This window comes from Protobothrops mucrosquamatus, unplaced genomic scaffold (assembly GCF_001527695.2).
Source record: "Protobothrops mucrosquamatus isolate PMUCROS unplaced genomic scaffold, P.Mucros_1.0 scaffold1, whole genome shotgun sequence".
NCBI classification, from domain to species: Eukaryota; Metazoa; Chordata; class Lepidosauria; order Squamata; family Viperidae; genus Protobothrops; species Protobothrops mucrosquamatus.
In genome coordinates, this window is record NW_015386388.1 from 987,220 (window position 1) to 1,008,775 (window position 21,556).

The window sequence follows — 21,556 nt, forward strand, 5'->3', positions numbered from 1 at the left end:
ACATTGACTTGTTTTAACATTTTTCATGGTTCCTTCTCAAAAGTTTAGGATATGTCCTTCACCTTTTCTCTTCTGTGACATTATGATATGGCAGTGGCATATTTGGTGGCATATTTCTCGGCAGCTTGGATCCTATAAGGTGTAAGATTATGTGGATTTATAATGCTTATGGAAAATATATTCCCTGATTTCAGCCAGATTTCTGGACATTTCTGTGAATAGTTAACAACTGTTTGAAAGCAGCAACTAGTACTGAGTTTAAGTGGCTGCTTTTTAATATGTGAAAGATAATGTTCCATTTGAATATTAAAAAAGATCTGCACAATGGCAGGGAAAGAGAGCTGAATCTTCCCATCTTGCTCCCTTACATTAAAATTGAACCGAGTTAAGAGCAAAAAAAAACTTGAAGTGACAAAAATATGAGGAATTTTGCTTACCCACCAGCCCCTCTGAGGTAAAAAAAAATCCTCCTGTTTCATACTTTATAAAATCAGTCACACAGCCTGCCAACAAAGACATAGTAAAAGAAACATGTAAGCCATAGTAGACTGTTCCAGCATCCATAACAGAATTGAGTTTCACTTCCAATTGATGGATCTGGGAATTGTTGTACAGGTACTCCTTGGCCTACGATCGCAACTGAAACCAAAATGTCTATCACTAGGCAATGCAGTTGTTAAGTGAATTGTGCCCAATTTTACTACCTTTTTTTTGCCCAGGTTGTGAACAGATCACATGGTTGTTAAGTGAATCAGACTTTGTGCATTGATTTGTCCCCTGGGAAGGTTACAAATGGTGATCATGTGACCTGGGGATGCTGCAGCCCTCAGAAATTCATCTTGGTTGCCAAGCACTCAAAAGTTTGATCACATGACCCTGGGGACACTGTGATGGTTGTAAGTATGAAGACTGGCCAAAAATCACATTTTTTCAGTGCTATTTTGAATGATTGTTAAATGAACGGTTATAAGTGAAGGGTTACCTGTAATCCCCTTTGAACAGATACTGAATCCATGTGTTAGAGGGATAATTGAAATCAGTTATTTTGCATGTCCCCTTTATGTAGACACTCACCAAGAATTATTATCTTCATTCCTTACTAATTATCCTGGTCAATTTGATTGGGTTTATCATAAATTGTGATTATCAGATTAGTCTTTTACTTTTTTGACCCAGCTAAATACCGTTCTATAGTTTGTACAGTACTCTGTAGTATCTCTTTTAAACTTTCTTAGATACTTTAGAACAGTGGTTCTCAACCTTTTTAATGCCGCGACCCCAACCGGTCGTAAGTCGAGGACTAAACCGGTCATAAGTCGAGGACTAAACCAGTCATAAGTCGAGGACTAAACCGGTCGTAAGTCGAGGACTTTCCCTGCCCGGGAGCGCCGCGCATGCGTGGTTCCGCCCCCTGCGCCGGCCGATGCGTAGCTGGCAAGCGGCAGAGACGGAGCAGGCCGACCATCAGCTGGCCCAGCTCAAGGGAGGTAAGGCACCCACCGGAAAAGGGGGAAAAAATGGCGGACAGCCTTGCTTGGCGACCCCCATGAAATGGTCGATCGACCCCAAATGGGGTCCCGACCCACAGGTTGAGAACCACTGCTTTAGAACAATATTTTTCTTCTTTATCTTAATTGTGATATTCTTGTTTTATTTTCTTGTCAGTGATCAAATAAAAAATTATTCATTGTGGTTGTGCTAGACATCATTTAAAAGTGGCCATGTGGTGGATCAGTAGAAAAGTTACACTCCAGTGATTGATCCTATCCATGAAAAGTAGCTCTGTCTTGGTAGCATTGACATTCTTTCTTGAAGCAGAAACAGGACATAATATGGGTGAAATAAAGCAGCTGTAATTCTGATGGTGCACTCTGCTAGCAGTTTTACTTGAATTAAGCTACAGTATGAACAAAGTACAGGCAGTTTACTCCATCTAGAGGCTGCTTATGTGTACTTATTGGGGGTTTGTTCTCAGGTTACTGGTACCCAAGGAGGTTAAATCTGGAACAATGACTTTTGTCTCCCTCATTTATGGTTTTTGTTGTTGTTGTTGTTGTTGTAGGGATGAAGCGTCCCTTGACCCCTTTCCACTCCCCTGGGGGTGGCATTTGTGGAAGCCTGGCAGAGAACTCATGCATAGGAAGTCCTCCAGAGCAGCGCACAAAGAGAGAGAAAAAGCACCCATCATTCACTCTCTGTGAAGTGTGTAATATCCAGCTCAATTCTGCTGTCCAGGCCCAGATCCATTTCAATGGGAAGTCTCACCAGAAACGCCTCAAACATCTTAACAAAGGAAAGGTTCTGTCAAGTCCAGGTAAGGCTCAGTTTATATATGAGGCTTCTCAGAAATGTGAAAGAGAGTCTGAAATGTAGGGTGTCTATATTCCTTTAGCTCCCTTCCAAAAGCTCAGGAGCAGCCTATGTTTTGCTATTGCTTAGTAACATGCTTTCCAGATTTATTATTTATTAAGCAAATTTATATTGCCACCCAACTCACACATGGGTGACTACGGCAGCTTATAACATTTAAAGATTCTGTTCTTTCTTTTTTGGTGCCCTTAATTACCAAAAGTGGTTCATCCCTATGTTTTTTCTGCCAGATTCTAGCCATTTGAACCACAAGTTCCAGAAATAATGATCCCTTTCTATGATTTCCTTCAAGTATGTCTTAAAAACTAACCATTTTAGTGAAGTTTTAGTTTTCATGCCCTACTTGAAAGGGATCCTTGAGGCATCCAAGCAGTTTACAAGGAACTGATTTGATTTGCATTTATATAACGAATATGCAAATTGGAATGCAATTATATGTAAGCATTCTGACATCCCATAATTTTCCAGTGTAGTTCTCTCAGCAGAGGTGCATACACACACATACACACACGCCCCCAAATATTTTACAATAAAACATATTGTAAGCATGAGATAAGATATATTTGGAGCTGCATATTCTGATTTCATATATGTTCACAGATAAATATCCTATTTTAAAAGTTTCCAGATTAATGCAGAAATAGGATGGGATAAAAATGTAAAAACAAACATAGAATGATCTGTCCAACCATACATGAAACTAACCTTGACTTAACTGCTGTTAAGTCCCCATCTTCTTTCTCTTTCCCTTTCTGTGTCCAAATGCTAATGAGCTGTTTCTGATAACAGGGAAGTTGTTTTCTTTGTTAGTTTCTGCTGCTAGTGTGTATATGAGAGTATGATATAAGTAATAAGATAATTAGTCTAAATATGGATTTCAAATATTCTTGGCCTGAAAAACATCAGAAGCTTAATCTAAATATCTATTAGATCTTAGTTGGCCAAGACACTAGCATGCTTTTCTCAGTAACAGTTAATGAAGCATCACTAGATTGAGATTTTGGTAATATGGATGGTCCTCATTCAGCAACTGACTTGTACAGTCACAATTCATAGTTATGACACTGATGAAGAAATCATTTTGTGCCCAATTCTTCCATTTACAACCTTCACAGGTCTGTAAAGCAAAGGAAAGTTGAAGTAAAATCATAAATGCAGCCGGGGTTTCACTTAATGGCTATTTTGTTTAGTGACTGAGTGGGTGGTCCCAATTGTGGTTACTAAACAAGAATTACCTATATGCAATTTAAACACATATTTATTAAATATAACTGATTAAAAGGTTAAGAAACAGATAAGTCAACCTAAAACTTTTGTTCACTATTTCAGTGTCAAAGAGGATCCATGAGAGGGCAAAAGACCTTTTTTTTCACAATTTCATTTTTCACAGTTTTCATTTCGCTGTTCTATGTCACTTAAATTTCAAGTGATTGAACTGGATTTGGATTGTGATAATAAAATCTCCCCAATTTGGGGAGGGCATTATAGTGACTCCTAAAGCTTCTTGTAAGATGACCCTTTGCTGAGGACCTGAATAAGTGAAGTTTAGTCTTTCTCCTGCTTCTCTCCTCTGGAACCCCCTATAGGTAGTCCTTAACTTACAACCACTCATTTAATGACTGTTCAAGGTTACAGTGGCACTGAAAAAAGTGACTTACAACCAATCCTCACAACTGACATAGCATCCCCATGGTCATATGACAAATACATGGCCTCCCACATGTATTGGGAATGGTTGCCATGTTCCAGGGCCACACAATCTCCATTTGTGACCTTACCAGCTAGCTTCTGACAAGCAAGGTCAATGGGGGAAATTGAACTTTGCTTAATGACCACTTGATTCACTTAACTGCAGTTATTCACTTAATAATCATGGCAAAAAAGGTCATACAATTGGACATGACTCCCTTAACAACCACCTTGCTTAAAATGGTCTCAATTATGGTCATAAGTCAAGGACATCTTATACTACAAGGACATAACTGTTGAAACTAGACAGAGCTTATCATTGCAACCAAGGGCATTAAAGTTAGTCCACTGGAGGAGATCATTATATCAGGACATTAGTGAAAGCATTTTCCTTGAGGCAGCCAAGCAAAGAAGCTGGCTTTCAGTTATTTTCCACATTCTATGAAACTGGTTTTCAGAAGAAAGAGGGAAAAAATGCAGCAAGGAATAACATGTAGGCCTATGTGATCTCTTTCCAACCATATTCTCTGCCATGAACTCTGTCGAAGCTGAAGAGCTTATGCAAAGAAGTGTAAGTAACAAATTAGGTTGTGATTGTTGCCTTTCCTTGTTTTCTTTTTATTCTTCTTTTTCTAGCTGAAAATTTGGTTTCATTGGTTTATAAACAAAGTTTCTTATTAAAACTTTCCCCATGTGCAAGACTGTGTAGTTGCAAAATTACCCCTTGTTTTCCAGCATTGACCAAAGGTTTGCTAATGTCTGTATATTTTGCCTTTGGGAGTAAAAAGTGGCGTTAAAAACAATGTCATCAGATATAGTCTACATAGATATAGCCCATGGGTTTTTTGCCTTTTAAAATAAAGCCAACTTTCTTAATTGTGTATAATTTTATAAAGGGTTTATTTTAAAACAAACTGTTTTGAATTTGGTATATAAGCTTGATTCTCCAGTACAGGAGATGGAGAATCCACCAATGGGTTTTCTCTGTCTTCCTGCTCTTGAGACCAAGTACCCAAACTTGACACGCCCCCTCTTGCTAGAGATCCAGTCTTAACTTGGTCTCAGCTCTTGAAGACGTATCAGGTTTGGCTCTCAACAGATAGGTTAGAAATCCATTGGTGAATTCTCCTTTTTCCTCTAACTTGACTAAACATTATTTGGAATCCCCCCCTAATTGTAAATTCTAATTTGGAATCCTCCCTTGAAATCTTCTCATAACACTGGGGCCAGTGCTACTCTTAATTAACTGCTTTGGGGAGTGGAAGGTGGGGGGGGGAGGCTTCTGCAGTTTTCCTTTCCTGCTTTCCCCAAGGCTCTGGGGAAATACTTCGGGCAGGCTTGCCTAGAATATTCCTCTTTCTCCCCCAGTCCCTTTAAAACGAGCAGACTCTCGCGCTGCAGGCTTGGGATTTTTAGTTGAATTCGGGCCCTCCGGATCATCCCCAGCAGTCGGGAACACCGTGGGTGCCATTTTGGTTGCCGTCGAAGGCAACAAACTCAAACTGACCGCTTTTTTGCTTACTGTTCAGAGGCTTCCTTTCTAAGCTCGATTTTGGCGCAGCGCTTAGCGCTGCCATCGCATCCGGCCCCAGCACCTGGATATTCATTTTTGAAGCCTCCGGTGCTGTTCCCAACGGGGAGCAAGTTGCGGCTGCCATTTTGCAGCCGCTGCCCAGCGAACGGAGCAAAAAGGAAACACTTAAAATTCACTTGTTTGGGGCTTTTTTTCCTGAGTTCTTGGGAAAGACCTCTGGTGTTCTGGGGGTTAGGGTCCTTCGCCCCACTGCAGCCCCGTGAATTTATTAGCATTTTTGCAGACCCATCGCGGCCGCCATTTTGAAAAACACCATGTGGTCCTCCATCTAGGCCACATTGGAGCCCTGCCTCAGTAACTGCCTGCAGGCTTCACCACAGTATCATAGTGAATTTTCATTGGCAGATTGGGCCAAATTTTCAATCTACCACCATCCTTCATCACAAATCATTCATTACAATTTGATCACATTGATCAGCCTCCATTTTGAACCTGATCCCTTCGTGCCAGGCCTTGTCTCAGGCCCTCTGCACCCTTCATTGGGAGTTTTTGACTTTTCTGATGCACCTTGACTGGCCACCTAAGGCCTCCGGGCGGAGCCCAGAGCGGGTCCCCAACCGTGCCTTCGGCATCTGATTCAATTTGCCGTGACCAAAGCCCAGATAGAATTTTTTTCTGGTCAGGGGAGCAGTCTTGTTACTTGTTCCAATTTCGCTTCCTCCAGCTGCTTGCCTGCCAGAGCTTCGTCTCAACTGCTCAACCAGGATGGAGGACTCAACGTTGCCTCAATTCCTTGAGCACCATCTCCCCATCCTCCAGTTACGGCCGGCACAAATCCTCTGAACAGGAGGCGGCAGGCAAGCCCAAATCTAAAGCTAAGACCACTCTTAAGAAGCCTTCTAAGTTGGCGGAAAAGCAAGCCAGCCGTAGGCACCAGGCTCTGGAGAAGGAGTTCTCCAGAGTGCAGAGACAGGCTGGATTAGAGATGGATCAAATGGCGATTCCTGATTTTGACCTTCCTTTAGGTCCTTCAACCTCAGCCTAAGGCATGTGGTCCCTCACAGGGACCCCTACCACACTCAGCTCGCCTTCGGCATTGGTCCAACAGACAACAACGACCTCAGGCCCAGCCCCAGAGGCAACCTTTACTCCTACAGCCGCAGGACTCAGGAGTCCGAACATTGGAGACATTTTCTCCGACGGCCATCTTGAGGCCTTACTATCTAAGGTGGTGGACTGCGCCCTAGCGGAAAGGTCCCTTCCTCCGTCTGGGCAAGGGGCTTCCATATCGACCATGCCACCGTATGTTCCCTCCATGGAGTTTCCTATTCCTCAGGAACCCACATCTCCTGCACACTCCTCCATGAGCGGATACTCATCTCCGCAAGGCGAGGAGCAGCCGGAATTTAATCTATCTGAGGAGGAAGAACTTCCACCTGAACCCTCCCCATCGGGAGGTCTGTTCAATCCAGCTCTCTTTCTCCCTCTACTTCGCAAGGCCACGTCAGCGGCAAACATAGGGTCCGATCAGTTCCCTCAGCCACAGGCAACTTCGTTGTCCAGTCCAAATCCAATATTTTTTGAAACGGTGGCAGCCCAACATCACGTCCCGTGTCCCTCTATTTTTCTCAAGGGGATAAAAAAACAGTGCACCTCCCCTTCCTCCTATCCTTCTGTAAGCGGGTCTGACAAAAAGATTTTCAGCACCTCCATAGACCTCACTGATGCCCTGGAGGTTCCCAAGGTTGATGAAACCTGGACCCCTCTGGTATCTCAGTCCGCGGTCGCTGGAGACATGTCGGAAGCGCTTAAAGCGGACACAAAAAATGGGAACAGACCTTCCGGAAGACCCATCAATCAGCGGCATGGGCAATTAAAACGGCCACTTGTGCGTCCTTTTTTGTGCGTACCACCCTTTTATGGCTGCATCAGCTTCAGGCCAGAGTCCCTACTGAGGACATTAGGACCCATTAGGACCTAAGCAAAATGGTGGCGGCCACTGAGTATGCTGCGGACACAATGCTCCAGTCGGCCAACTTTGCTTCTAGGTCTCTGGCATCCAACATTACAGCCAGGAGGATGCTTTGGCTGAAACACTGGCAGGCCGACGCCAAAGCAAAATGGCATCTCGCGACTGCTCCATATCTGGGCAATAATCTTTTTGGGGAGGCCCTGGCCCCGTACCTTGTGGAGAATAAGGACAAGCGGAAGGTCATGGCCCACTTAAACAAACGGGCTGACAAATGTCCTGCTCCCTATTTCCGCAGGCAGTCCTTTCGGCCAGCGGCAGGCCCATCAGTCTCTCAACCTTCCCGCTCATACACTCCCAGACAGGATAGACCATATGACCGTCCGTATGACAGGCCGAGCTTTCGGTCCAGACAGCAGAGTCAATCTAAGCGGCCATTTCGAGGGGCAGGACGCCCCTACAGGAGGTCCAAGTGACTCTTACACTGCACTTCCCATCGGGGGAAGGCTGGCCCACTTCTTCCATCAGTGGGAACTCACTTCCACAGACACCTGGGTCTTACAAACTATCCAGTTCGGTCTGTCCCTGGAATTTCTGGCCAGCCCCCCGGACCGATTCATCACCTGTTCCGTTTCCCGGGATTCACTCAAACAAGGACTCCTGCAGGAGGCCATTCAACATCTTCTAGAGATTCAGGCCATAGAACCGGTGCCACTGGACCACAAGGGAGGGGGATTCTACTCCATCCTCTTTGTGGTCCCCAAGGCCTCAGGGGGATGGAGAGCGATCTTGGACCTCAAGAGTCTAAACTATTACATCACTTACAAAAAGTTCAAGATGCAATCACTCCAGTCCATCCTGGGGGGCATCAGACAAGGAGACTTCCTGGCATCAATAGACCTCACGGAAGCGTACCTCCACATCCCCATACATCCAGCTCACCAACGGTTTCTCAGGTTCTGTTACAGGGGCAGGCATTTCCAGTACAAGGCCCTTCCTTTTGGCCTTTCCTCGGCACCCAGGGTGTTCACCAAGATCCTGGCCATGCTAGCTGCCCACTTGAGGAAGGTACCGATACGCATCCAGTGTTATCTGGACGACATCCTGATCCAAGCGTCATCCTTCCAGGCAGCTCAGGCGGACCTGAAACTCACCATTCAGGTCCTCCAACAACATGGTTTCTCAGTCAATTTCCAAAAAAGCCAGACGGTTCCCTCATCCAGGCTTCCGCATCTGGGAGCCATCATAGACACCACAAACTGCATGGTCTATCTCTCCCAGGAGCAAGTGGTCAGCATCAGGGACCTGGCTCGTCGGGTGTACAGGGACCGTCCAGTCCCACTGGTCTTACTCTCCCAACTGTTGGGAAAGATGGTCTCTTGCATAGCCATAGTTCCCTGGGCCAGGCTGCACTTACGGGACCTCCAGTGGTTCCTCCTACCATTTCAGCGGGTGAATGCCAGCGCTTCCAACCATCAGGTCAGGGTCCCGGTTCACATTCTCAGATCTCTGCGCTGGTGGTTCTCACAAGCGGTGACCAAGGGATCACCCTTCAAGGAACCGGACCGCATCACCATTATGACAGATGCCAGTCTATTCAATTGGGGAGCCCATCTACAGTCTCAGTTTGCGCAGGGCCGTTGGTCCCATGCAGACTTGAGACACAACATCAATTGGCTGGAGCTCAGGGCCATTCACTTAGCTCTTCGCCAATTCAAACACTGGATCAGGGGACGTCACGTTCTGATCCTTACGGACAACGTGGCATCCAAGGCACACGTCAATCATCATGGGGGCACCAGGTCCAGGTCTCTCATGTCCGAAGCACGGCTCCTGGGTTCCTGGGCAGAGTCCAACCTGGCCTCTCTCAGGGCCGAACACATCTCGGGGGTAGAAAACCAGCAGGCAGACTTTTTGAGTCGCTCCACGGTGGACCCCTCGGAGTGGGGGTTGCATCTGGATCTGTTTTCCAAGATCTCCCACAGGTTCGGCCATCCGATCCTCGACCTGTTTGCATCGTCAACCAATGCCCAACTTCCCAGGTACTACTCCCGCTATTTTCTTCCAGGGGCGGAGGCGACGGATGCCTTGCGGACCCCGTGGCCACAAGGTCCTCTCTATGCCTTCCCTCCCCTCCCACTCATACCAGCGACCATCCGCAAGCTGCTCCAGGAGCAGGCGGAAGTGATCCTCGTGGCCCCGTACTGGCCACAGAGGCCGTGGTTCGCCGACTTGGTGAACCTGTCCCGGTCTCCTCCGTGGGAGATCCCTCCACATCGCGTGTCATTACACCAGGGGACCCTCCAACACCCGGACCCTCAATGGTTACAGTTGACCGTCTGGCGCTTGAGTGCACCATCATGACACAAGAATTATTTTCCCCCCCCGCGCGCAATTACCATGATTCAGGCCTCTCGTCACCCAGCGACCAATCGCATTTATGATTCTACTTGGAAATTTTTTTGCCATTGGTGTAGAAGGCGAAAACTGGATGTCTATAAATTAACCATCCCTCAGATCGTTGATTTTCTTCTGGACGGTCTGGACAGAGGCCTGGCCCCTGCAACTATTCGCAGACAGGTGGCGGCCCTGTCAGCATTACTCACTTGTGCGGATTCAGTTCCCTTAGCTCACCATCCTAGGATTCGCGCCTTCATCAAGGGTGCGTGCAACACCAGGCCTCCCGTGGTACACAGGTACCCCTCTTAGGAATTGCCTCGCGTCCTTCGCGCCCTAACGAAACCACCCTTTGAGCTCATAGCTACTGTTCCGTTGCGCAACCTGTCTCTTAAGGTTGCGTTCTTAATCGCCATCACGTCAGCCAGACGTATCTCTGAGCTGGCGGCTCTCTCGGTCAGGAATGACCTTTGTATCTTCCATAGTGATCCGGTGGTCCTTTGTCTGGACCCCGCCTTCTTGCCCAAGGTCAACTCGATCTTCCATAGGACACAGGAAGTCATTTTACCAAATTTTTGCCCCAATCCTTCACATGACTTGGAGCGGCAGTGGCACATACTGGACGTCCGCAGGGCACTGCGGTGTTACATGAAGCGCACGGAGCCTTTTCATAGATCTGAAGCCCTATTTATCTCCTTCCGTCCAGCTTCTCTGGGTCAGAAGGTTTCCGCTGGCACCATTGGCAGGTGGATCAGGGCCTGTATCATGGAGGCGTACCAGTCCTCTTCCCTGCCGACTCCAAGTCACATTACTGCCCATTCCACTCGTAGTGCTGCGACCTCTGCGGCATGGGCCACTCAGGCGTCCATCGAGGAGATTTGCAGGACTGCGACATGGTCCTCGCCCTCCCCATTTGTACGCCATTATAGGATTGACCGCTTCGTTTCGGTGGACGCTTCCTTCAGCAGGTGGTCTCCGGGGACACTATTCCGGCCTTATCCGTTTCCCACCCATCGGGACAGTGAGGCTTTGGTATATCCCATTGGTGGATTCTCCATCTCCTGTACTGGAGAAGGAGCGTTGTCTTACCTGAACGCCTTTTCTCAGTACGGAGATGGAGAATCCACACCCACCCTTTAGGTCAGTTAGGCCGAATTTAAGGGATTGAGAGCCAACACCTCGTCCACCTTCAGCCACTTTCGCCCTCGTTAAGACTGGATCTCTAGCAAGAGGGGGCGTGTCAAGTTTGGCTACTTGGTCTTAAGAGCAGGCAGACAGAGAAAACCCATTGGTGGATTCTCCATCTCCGTACTGAGAAAAGGCGTTCAGGTAAGACAACGCCCCTTCACTTTTTTTTTTGAACTATCAGGAGTTCTTTTAGCAGGGAGGTGGGCTTAAATTACTTCTCTTCTCGAATTTTCTCTGGTTGAGCCATTCTCTGTACTCAGTTCCTGGAGTTCTCCGTGTATGTGTTGAAAGAAGGAATAGGATTCTTCTGTAATAAATAAAATCAAATTTATGCAAACATGTTCATTAATGCCCAGAATAACAGAGAAGGCAGAAACTCAGCAGAATATCCAAACTTTCCTCTTTAAGAATATTTTGTGATTAATGGTAGCTGGCCATTAATAATTATTTCATGCATACATAACATGATTAATATTGAACCATATCATTTTATGTAAATAAATTTCCCTTGCTTAAAAATAATATTGCATTTGCATCTGTATGCAGAATGTCTCCACGTGTGTGTGTGTGTGTGTGTGTGTGTGTGTGTGTGTGAGTGAGAGATAGAGAGACAGAGATACAGAGATACAGAGATACACAGAGACATTTATTTATTACAAGTGTATTTGGACAGCAACATAATCTAATCAATCACAGTAATCTAGCTGCATTGGAAGAAGCAAGTTATCCATATTTCTAGTCTTCCAGTATCTGTAGTAAGTCTAGAGAGGGCAGCACAGTGCAGCATACTTTACTAAAACCACCGCTTCTTTCTTTTTCTAACCTTTTTCATATAACTTTAGCTGACCAACATCAGCTAAAGAATTGGCAGTTGTGATTTCATGTTATTGGAAATAACAACAAAAACAACAATAATTGGTTAGGACTTGAACTGTTAAGTTTTTACCAGTCCCAGACTGTGAATCGAATTGAATATTAACAATAACAACAACAATAATAATAATAATTAGTAGTAGTAGTGCTACCAGCTTGGGTGCAATCCCAAAACAACTGGAGCATCACTTGAACACCATCAGTACTGACAAAATCAGCATCGGTTAAATGCAAAAGGCAGCTTTATTATGAACAGCTTACATCCTGTGACTATATCTTTAACACTATCAAATCTCAATATCTGCCTATCCCACATCCCTGGGCTCGATAGGTGGATAAAAATGCCAAAGCCATTCTGAACATCTGTATGACCAACCATAATAATAATAAAATAATTTATTATGCTTGTATGCCACCCGACTCTCAATGGCTCTGGGTGATTTACAAGAATCAAACAGAGAAATTACAGTAAAATCAATAAACTATAAAAGATCAAGAAAAAGATACCAAGTGCAATGAAGTGAAGAGTCTCAGTCTGTTTCTTGTCAAAGGTCTCAGTGAAGTCAATAAAGGAGAATATTTGTAGTTCAGAGTTGAAATGAGGGATCCTTGGTGTGCTCTGAGCTTGGTTGTTTTCTTGCAGAGATTTTATTACACAAACTAATCTGACTAGCACTGATGATGTTTCCTAGTTTGTGGAATAAAATGTCTGCAAGAAAACAATCAAGCTCAGAGGACACCAAAGACCCCTCAACTCAGTGAAGAACCAATTCTTTAAGATTCTTCATTCTAAATAACTGGAGAGTGGGGTCACTGCAATTTCAGTGGGTGCTTTGTCCCAAAGGACAGCTAATGATATAGAGAAGGTGCAATTCCAAGGTCCCAAAGATGACCTATTAATTGAAGGAACCCAGAGTTCATCAACCAAGCAGCACTAAATTGGCCAGGCACGTGCTGTGGGAGGTAGGCAATCCCTCAAGTAAAAATTGCCAAGTCAAAACAGAAAAAAAAACAAAAACAAATTCCCTTGTTGCTGTTACCACTGATCCGAGGATATGTAGGGATTATGGAGGATTATAGTACACACTCTGAGAATAGATGAAGTAAGACCCTATGCCATGAAAGGCTTTATAACTAACAGCAGGCACCTTGAGTTGTACTTGGGAGCAAACTGGCAACTGGTGCAGCTCACAAGGGAACAACAACAACAATAATAATAATAAAGTTGGAAGGGACCTTGGAGGTCATCAAGTCCAACCCCCTGCTCAGGCAGGTAACCCTATACCATTTCGGACAAATGGCTGTCCAGTTTCTTCTTAAAAACTTCCAGTGTTGGAGCATTCAGCGCTTCTGGAGGCAGGTTGTTCCACTGGTTAATTGTTCTAACTGTCAGGAAGTTTCTCCTTAGTTCTAGGTTGCTTCTCTCTTTGGTTAGTTTTCATCCATTGCTTCTTGTCCTGCCTTCAGGCGCTTTGGAAAAGAGCTTGACTCCCTCTTCTTTGTGGCAGCCCCTGAGATATTGGAACACTGCTATCATGTGCCCCCTCGTCCTTCTCTTCATTAAACTAGACATACCCAATTCCAGCAACCGTTCCTTATATGTTTTAGCCTCCTGTCTCCTGATCATCTTTGTTGCTCTTCTCTGTACTCTTTCTAGAGTCTCAACATCTTTTTTACATCGTGGTGACCAAAACTGGATGCAGTATTCCAAGTGTGGCCTTACCAAGGCATTGTTACCAAGGCCTTCTGCCGCAGATTCCCTCCCATAGACCAGTACGCTCCCACAGAGTGGGTCTCCTCAGGGTGCCGTCGGCCAAGCAGTGTCGGCTGGCGACCCCCAGGGGGAGGGCCTTCTCTGTGGGTGCCCCCGCCCTCTGGAACGAACTACCCCCCCAGATCCGGGTGATTCCGGATCTTCTTACTTTCCGCCGCGCCCTCAAGACATGGCTTTTCCAGCAAGCGGGCCTGGCCTAGGGAGGATTTTAAATTGGGTGTATTTTTAGAAAATTTTAAATACCACAACTTTAAAATATTTGGGTTTTAAATTGGTTTTATTTGGCGGGGATTGTGGGCTTGTTTCTGTTTTAAATATGTTGTGAGCCGCCCTGAGTCCCTCTGGAGAAGGGCGGGATACAAATCGAAATAAATGAAATGAAAATGAAATGAAATTGTAAAGTGGTATTAATACTTCACGTGATCTTGATTCTATCCCTCTGTTAATGCAGCCTAGCACTGTGTTGGCTTTTTTGGTAGCTGCAGCACACTGCTGGCTCATATTTAAATGATTGTCCACTAGGACTCCGAGATCCCTTTCACAGTTACTACTATTGAGCAAGGTACCCCCTATACCTGTACATTTGGTTTTTCTTGCCTAAATGTAGAACCTTACTTTTTTCACCATTGAATTTCATTTTGTTAGATAGCGCCCAATGTTCAAGTCTGTTCAGATCCTCCTGTATCCTAAGCCTGTCTTCTGGAGTGTTGGCTATTCCTGCCAGCTTGGTGTCGTCTGCAAATTTGATGGATTCCCCATCTATCCCCTCGTCCAAATCATTGATGAAGATATTGAAGAGCACTGGGCCCAGAACAGAGCTCTGGGGCATCCCACTACATACTTTCCTCCATGTAGATGCGGTTCCATTGAGGGCCACACGCTGAGTACGGCTGGTCAGCCAGCTACAGATCCATCTGGTGGTAATGCTGTCTAACCCGCATTTTTCTATCTTATCAAATAGTAGGTTGTGATCTACTTTGTCAAATGCCTTACTGAAATCCAAGTAAATTATGTCCACAGCATTCCTCTGGTACACTAATTTTGTCACTTGGTCAAAGAATGCAATAAGATTTATCTGGGGTGTAATCCATCTGGTCCTGGTAATTTGAACTCATCTAGGCTGGACAGGTGCTCACTTACCATTTTCTTGCCTATCTGAACTTGTGTTTCTATTCTGTTTTTTATGGCACTATTTTTGGTAGGTTGGTCTGTTTTTTCCCTTTGTGTAAAGACAGTGTCAGGGTTCCAACTTCAAAGAACCTCCAGGCATTGTTTTCCTAAAACGTCTTTTATTTATGTTACAAAATGTCCGCAGGGCATGACCAAAGGATGCTAAGATCTAAATTCTCCTCCTCTGAGCAATTAATTTACGAGCATGTTCCCTCCCTAAATTTGCTGTCATATATCACAGTTCTCCTATCAGGTGGAAGGGCAAAGTTCTCTTCCATTCCCTTCCCACATAGCAGTCCTTATCTTTCTCCTCCCCCCCCCCCATCATCTGAATTAACTCTAACAATACCAGACAATTCTGCATATTTTGTCAAAGCAAGAATATTCATTATTAGCAGCGTTGACAGACAGATGCGATAAATGAGTTAAATAGTTCTGCTTTCTCCCTGTTGCTTGTCATCTTCTTGCCACTTTGGTCCACTAATGGACCAACCGTTTCCTTCACTTTTTTCTTGTTTTTTACATGTTGAAAGAAGCTTTTTTTGTTATTTTTGACTTTGATCGCAAGCCTTAGTTCATTTTGAGCCTTAGCTTTCCTCACTTCATCTTTGCAGGCTTGGGCTATTTGCTGATATTCTGACTTAGTTATGTGTCCCTCTTTCCACTTTCTATACTTGTCTATAACCAAAATGCATGAGTTATAGAGTACTGTAATTTCTTAACATTTACATAAGGGAAAGTGTTCCATGTTTCTGTTTGCAAAGGATCTGGTTATATTAGGTAGGAGGATCCCTAAGGATCGTATTATGAAATCATTACTCTCTATTCCCAGTGTTCAAACTGTGAGTGCCAGTGTTTATATTGCAGCACAGCAACAGACAAATATCTAACGGGGAAAGGTTCAACAGGCTTGGATTCAGAAATTTGTATACTTTGGGGAAAGGCTTGTATAAGAGTGGAATCATCAAAACAGCCTCATGAAGACTTCTTAGTTGCCACCAACATTCATTAGGGAAAAAACACCCAGGAAAGATTAAAAAATGGGGTGCCTGAAATTTTGTAATAATAGCAACAATAATTTCAAATTGATTGAGGAAAAATGCCTCAGCAATTGTTAAGAGCCTTTGTATGAGCAGTTTTGGGTATGTTGGAAAGAGAGGGAGGGAGGGATTATTTGCCTTCAGAAGTTGTAGGTGCTCCAACATTGGAGGTTTTTAAGGAGAGATTGGACAACCATTTGTCTAAAAATGTTACGGGATTTCTAATTTTCATCTTGTGGTTAGGACACCAGGTAAGAAAACAAGAGACTGTGAGTTCTAGTCCTGCCTTTAGCCATGAAAGCCACCTTTGTGACTTTGTTCCAACTCATCTTACAGGGTTGTTGTTGTGGGGAAAATAAGCAAATGAAGGAATATTAAGTATGTTCGCCAACTTGAGTTATTCATAAAAATAATAAAGACTACCTACACTAGTGAGTAATACTGCATATTGTTCTGGTCACCATGATACAAAAAAAGATGCTGAAACCCGAGACAGTGTTCAGAGAAGAGGAACAAAGATGATACAGGATCTGGAGATTAAATCATATAATGAACAGTTGAGGAAGCTAGATATGCCTAGCCTATTAAAGGGATTAAGGGGGATGTAATAACTGTCTACTAGCACTTGAGTGGCTTTAACAGAAAAAAGGGGGTTGACTTATTCTCCAAAAACCAGAGGAAAGGAGAAGAAGTAATGGGTGGAAGCTTGAGAAAGAGAGCTCCAACCTAGAAATAAGGAGAAACTTTCTGACAGTGAGAAACAATTAATCAGTGGAAAGGTTATATCCCAGAGTTGTGGGTGCTCCATCATTGTAGGTTCGAAAAATAATCTGGATTTGACTGGGAGGGTATAAGGTTTCCTGCCTTCGGGGTGGGTGGGGGTGCTGGACAAGAAGACTCTGAGGTGTCTTCTAACTCTGAGATTCTATGTTCTGTGTTCACTGTTAGTAACTTAAATAGGAAGTTCTGAATAGCATTCCTTCCCTTCACCCTTTGTCCTCAATCATTTTTCCCGACTGCTCTATTCCTCCTTCATTGTGGAGCCCATGGGAAAGTTCACAGGAGCCTGGCTCATGAACAAGAACTTCATCTCTTCCTCCCTCCAGCCACTTCCTTCTCTTTCTCTTTCTCTTTCTCTTTCTCCCTCCCCCTCCCCCCTCTAGTTCTCTCGCTCTCATTTTCTCTTTCCTTGTCCCTCTTCGTTAGTCATCATTTTTGATAGAGTGCAGGAGATTGAATCTCATATAAGCATGCATGTTCTTGTTTGTATAATCTGTTGGTTCTGTGAACTTCAATATTAATCAGTGATCATAATAGTACAATGGATGAACTGGACTTAATTGAAAGAGTGGTGGGTGTTTTTTTCATGGCAGAACTATTGTAAATTACAAATGTCTTGTTTGTAAATGGATATTCTGAGACATGTTAACTTTGCTATGGCTGAGATTGAAGGTGGCAGAATTTCATGCAGTAATGATGTTTCTTCCATCTCTCTCAATCCATCCTTGCCATTCTATGGCCCCAAAAAGTCAGTAAGCATCCATAGGCATTACAGTTTGAGTTTCGCAAGCAGGCTTGCCCTGGGCCCTGTCATCTTGCATTTGATCAAGACACCAGTGTTAACATTTGGGGCAGGAAGAATATTCTCCTTAGGGCTTGCCTACCCTTCATCCTATTACAGTGATGTGTTGCAAGGTCTGAACCATCTTTTCTGCATTTTACTATCTGATTTAAATGATTGCTGCTGAAGTAAGGAACCCTTTTAGTTATGCAGCTTCTCTCAAGAAGCTCCAGAAATCATGGAGCCACCACTGAAAGCATCAATTCTGCATTTCATTATCATGCTCTCTATACTTGCTCATGATAGCATTCAATGAAACCTACCTCTAAGTTTCTTGACTCTTCAGTCCTTTATTGGCTGCCGCTACTGCTTGTACATATAAGCATAACTTTATTATAGTAAGTGTTAGCAGGCAAAATAAAAGTTACAAGACTGGTAGACTGGAAAGTCAATTAATTTCTATAATAGCAAATTTGAACACAAACTAAGAAGGTTAGAACCTGGTCTTACAAAAATGTGTATAAGTCACCAAGCTGCTTTTTCTGATCGGTATCAAGAAACATTTAGTGAAAGACATTGACTGATTTGACTTCCTCATTCCTGAGATTTCTCAGCACCTAGTATGCCATGATGCAGATAAATTGATTTATGCAGGCAATTAATCTATGATTTGTTTAACCATCTTTATCTGTTGCTAGAAGCAGCTATACATTTCTAATAATAATTGGCTTTTATTAAGTTGGCAACATGAATCTGTTTGCCCTTCCAAAAATGAAAGCCCTAAATAGTATTAGGTACTTCTTAATTAGTGAACTTCAGATGTGTTGGTCTTACATCCACATTATCTCTAACCCATACTAAGGGAGGGATTGTAGAACAATTTTAATTTGAATGTCTCTAACTTTGCATTTTTGAATAATACACAAAATCCTTATTAGTCATCATTTTTAAAATGATGTTCTTTGAATCTTGCAATATTTTAATTTGCCAATTAAAAATAAATTTAAGGAAACTTAGGAAAAAACTTATACAATAATGTACCTATTCAGGAAAACAAAGAACAAAAACCCAGTAAATTAGAGAATATTATGTATAAGTAGTGGATGTGTTATGTGCTCATAAATAAATGCAAATGTTTTAGTGAGGTTTATTTTTTAAAAAATACCAAATTTGACAAACCAGACTAGATTTACTTGCAGAAATGAGCGGTTGAAGACTTGATCTATTTGTTCATTTCTCCTCTATATGGTTAACACCTATAGCAACCAGGGCTGGTGGCAGCTATAATTTGACCTATGCAGGGGCATCTGGTTGAGGAAATAAATCTAACATCCATCCATCTTTTTCAAAACCTAGAAGAGCTATAAGGACATACAAAAGATACTAAGTGATTTCATTTTCTGTTATTTCTAGGAAAAAATAATTTATCAGTAATTCTTGCTGAGTTTAGCATCCTTTTACTCACAGGACCAGAAGTAAAGTAGGAAATCAACATGTTTCTGAAAACTGTTTCCTGATTTTCTATTCTTTTTTATTTATTTATTTTTGATGTGAAGAGGGGAGGTGGGATAAGATATTCCAGATAAAGTTTTGGCAAGAATTATGAAGGATACAGCTGGCCGGAAAAAGAAGCTATGAGGGCTCATTTTCCTGCAATGGCTGAACGCATCTATGATTATAATGGCAGCTGATAGGTTTTGCTAGCTAGAGAAAGGGATTTTTTTAGCAACAGAAAATATAAAGCCGAAATTAAGGTCTGCGATTGTTGTTTTTTTTTAGTGGTAAAATGGTAGATAAATAGGAGACGTAAGATCCTGAAGACTGGAAGCTTTTACAGGAAGATATTAAAAATTGCTGTGACCCAGGATACAATGCCATGGCTCTGGGAATGTGCAGGGATGGAGAATGCTGAATACTACTCATTACTAGAATCATTATGACTTTGATATTATTTTGATGTCATTTGATTTAGTGCCTTACTGAACAGGGTGGGCTCAAGTTATGTTACTCTCCTTGGCAAAAATTCGTTCCTTTCTCTCTGTCCTCTCTCCCCCCCTCCCATTGTTAGCAGAGCTCAAGAGTTGAGAGATTATGGTTTCTTCCATATTTTTTCCAGATGCAAAGTGAAAATAAAGTGCAGCAACTATTGGAAACAATGTGAGAGCTGAAATACATCTGACCCTCATTCCCCAGTGTTTGGAAATCAATGGAGAATTTGTATTCTTACTGTTGCCCATTTGGCGTTTTCAGAATAATTGCTGCTTTTGAATTCAGAGAGTCCTTTTTGGATTGGAAGCATCATAATTGGAATTTGTGACATTAGTATAATGAGAGTGGGTTATGTTTTAGAGAAATCAGAGAAATGTATTAGGATTTAAACGAGGTTCTTTGAACAGAACTAAAAGACAAAAGAACAAGAGCTATTGTTAAAACCACCAGCACTATGTTAACATCCATCCTTCTACTGTATACACAATGCTTGAACTGATTCTATTAAGCCGTGTCTTAGAATAACTGCTTATATTTTCTCACTTTGAGCTCCACAGGATTGGCTGCTTTGGGGCAATAGTGCGATGACATTAGGATAAAAACTTAGGCATTGTTAGCTGAGGATGAGGAACTCAGTAATCATCTGGAATATAGAATTCATATTTTGGTTTCACTGCCCTTTTTGTCTTTATCATCACCTTAGAGCAGGGGTGTCAAACTGCTGGCCTGCGGGCCAGATGTATCATAGTGAAATCGCGCCCACCCCATTGCTGGCAATGGCAAAAAAGTCACGATACGTCGCAACATGTCACGTGACATTGCGAGTTTGACCCCTGCCTTAGAAGTTTTAGAAGTATATTGAAAAATTGAGGCTTTAGGAAATTTCACATTTAAAACCATTTTATTCATTATGAACAGAACATATATTATGGGTGGAAAATTGATATCATTTGGATCAACTGGCAAATTTGAAAATGCTTTGAAACATAGTTGAGGAGGCATAAAACATTTGCCTTTGAACCTTTCTTTCCCTGGACTCATTAGTTCCATCTACTGTGTTTTGCAATTTACTGTTTTGCAGGGTTTTTCCCCACTGTTTTGTTGAATGATCCTAGCTAATCAGAAAGCACACAAAGCATGATGACCTCAGAGCTCTACAGAACCAATTAACATTATCAGATAAAATGAACAGCAGGACAATGTGGATGTAACTGAGAAAAAGCTGAGTTGCGGTGCTGTCACGTTTGGTGTAGGGAAGGGCTGGTGTGGTTTCATTATAGTTCAGTTGCTGAAGTTTAAAACTGTAAAATATATCTGATTGTCTCAGTAAAAGGGCCTTCCACTGGCATCTGCCTCCATGACCAGTCTCCCTTCTGTAGGGATCCACAAAAGATTGCCAGGAAGTGGATGGTTTCTTGCAACTTACTGAATGGCTGTCAGTTCCTTTCTAAACAGATTTTTAGTTTTTCCCAAATGCTTTTCAACAGCTTTTTACTGTTCTTTTATTGTTTACATCAGTAAACATCCCACACACAATGTTTCAAAAGTTAAAAGTATTCATCAGCATTGTAATAACCACAATAATACACAAAATGATACACAAGTCTGGATGAAGAAGCTGATCTTCAATTAAGATTGATTTTTTTTTTTCTCAGACCCTCTGATCATTGCAAAGCACTTGCCAGGAAAAAAAGGGCTAGTGCAGGTTAGAGGGGGGAGGGGCAATTCCCCCATTTCTCCGTTTTTTCCAAATTGCAATGCAAAAAGCAGTTAGGAATCTTCCCTGCCAAAGGAAGCCTTCCTGTTCTAGAGATCTCACCTACCTCTCTGATGAGAAGAAACAAACTGCAGATTTCTATACTCAGAAATCCGAAGCTGTATCCAGATAAATATTAAATTCTAAGAAAGGCACAATTCCAAGCACATCTGAAATACAGTAGGCCTCATTGTAGAAAACCTTCAAACTTTATATAATATAATTGTTTGTTTGGGAATGTCCCAG

The 21,556-nt window shown here is 43.0% G+C and overlaps 1 protein-coding gene across 1 annotated transcript in view; it reads left to right on the forward strand.

The window, feature by feature from the left end:
• Positions 1–2,064: 2,064 nt before the first annotated feature.
• The window catches only part of ZNF385C (zinc finger protein 385C), a 112,469-nt gene continuing 92,977 nt past the window's right edge, over positions 2,065–21,556 (forward strand). The window contains exon 1 of the mRNA XM_015832305.1: positions 2,065–2,314. Coding sequence (XP_015687791.1) covers positions 2,065–2,314 — 250 coding nt within the window. The remainder of the gene's footprint in view (positions 2,315–21,556) is intronic.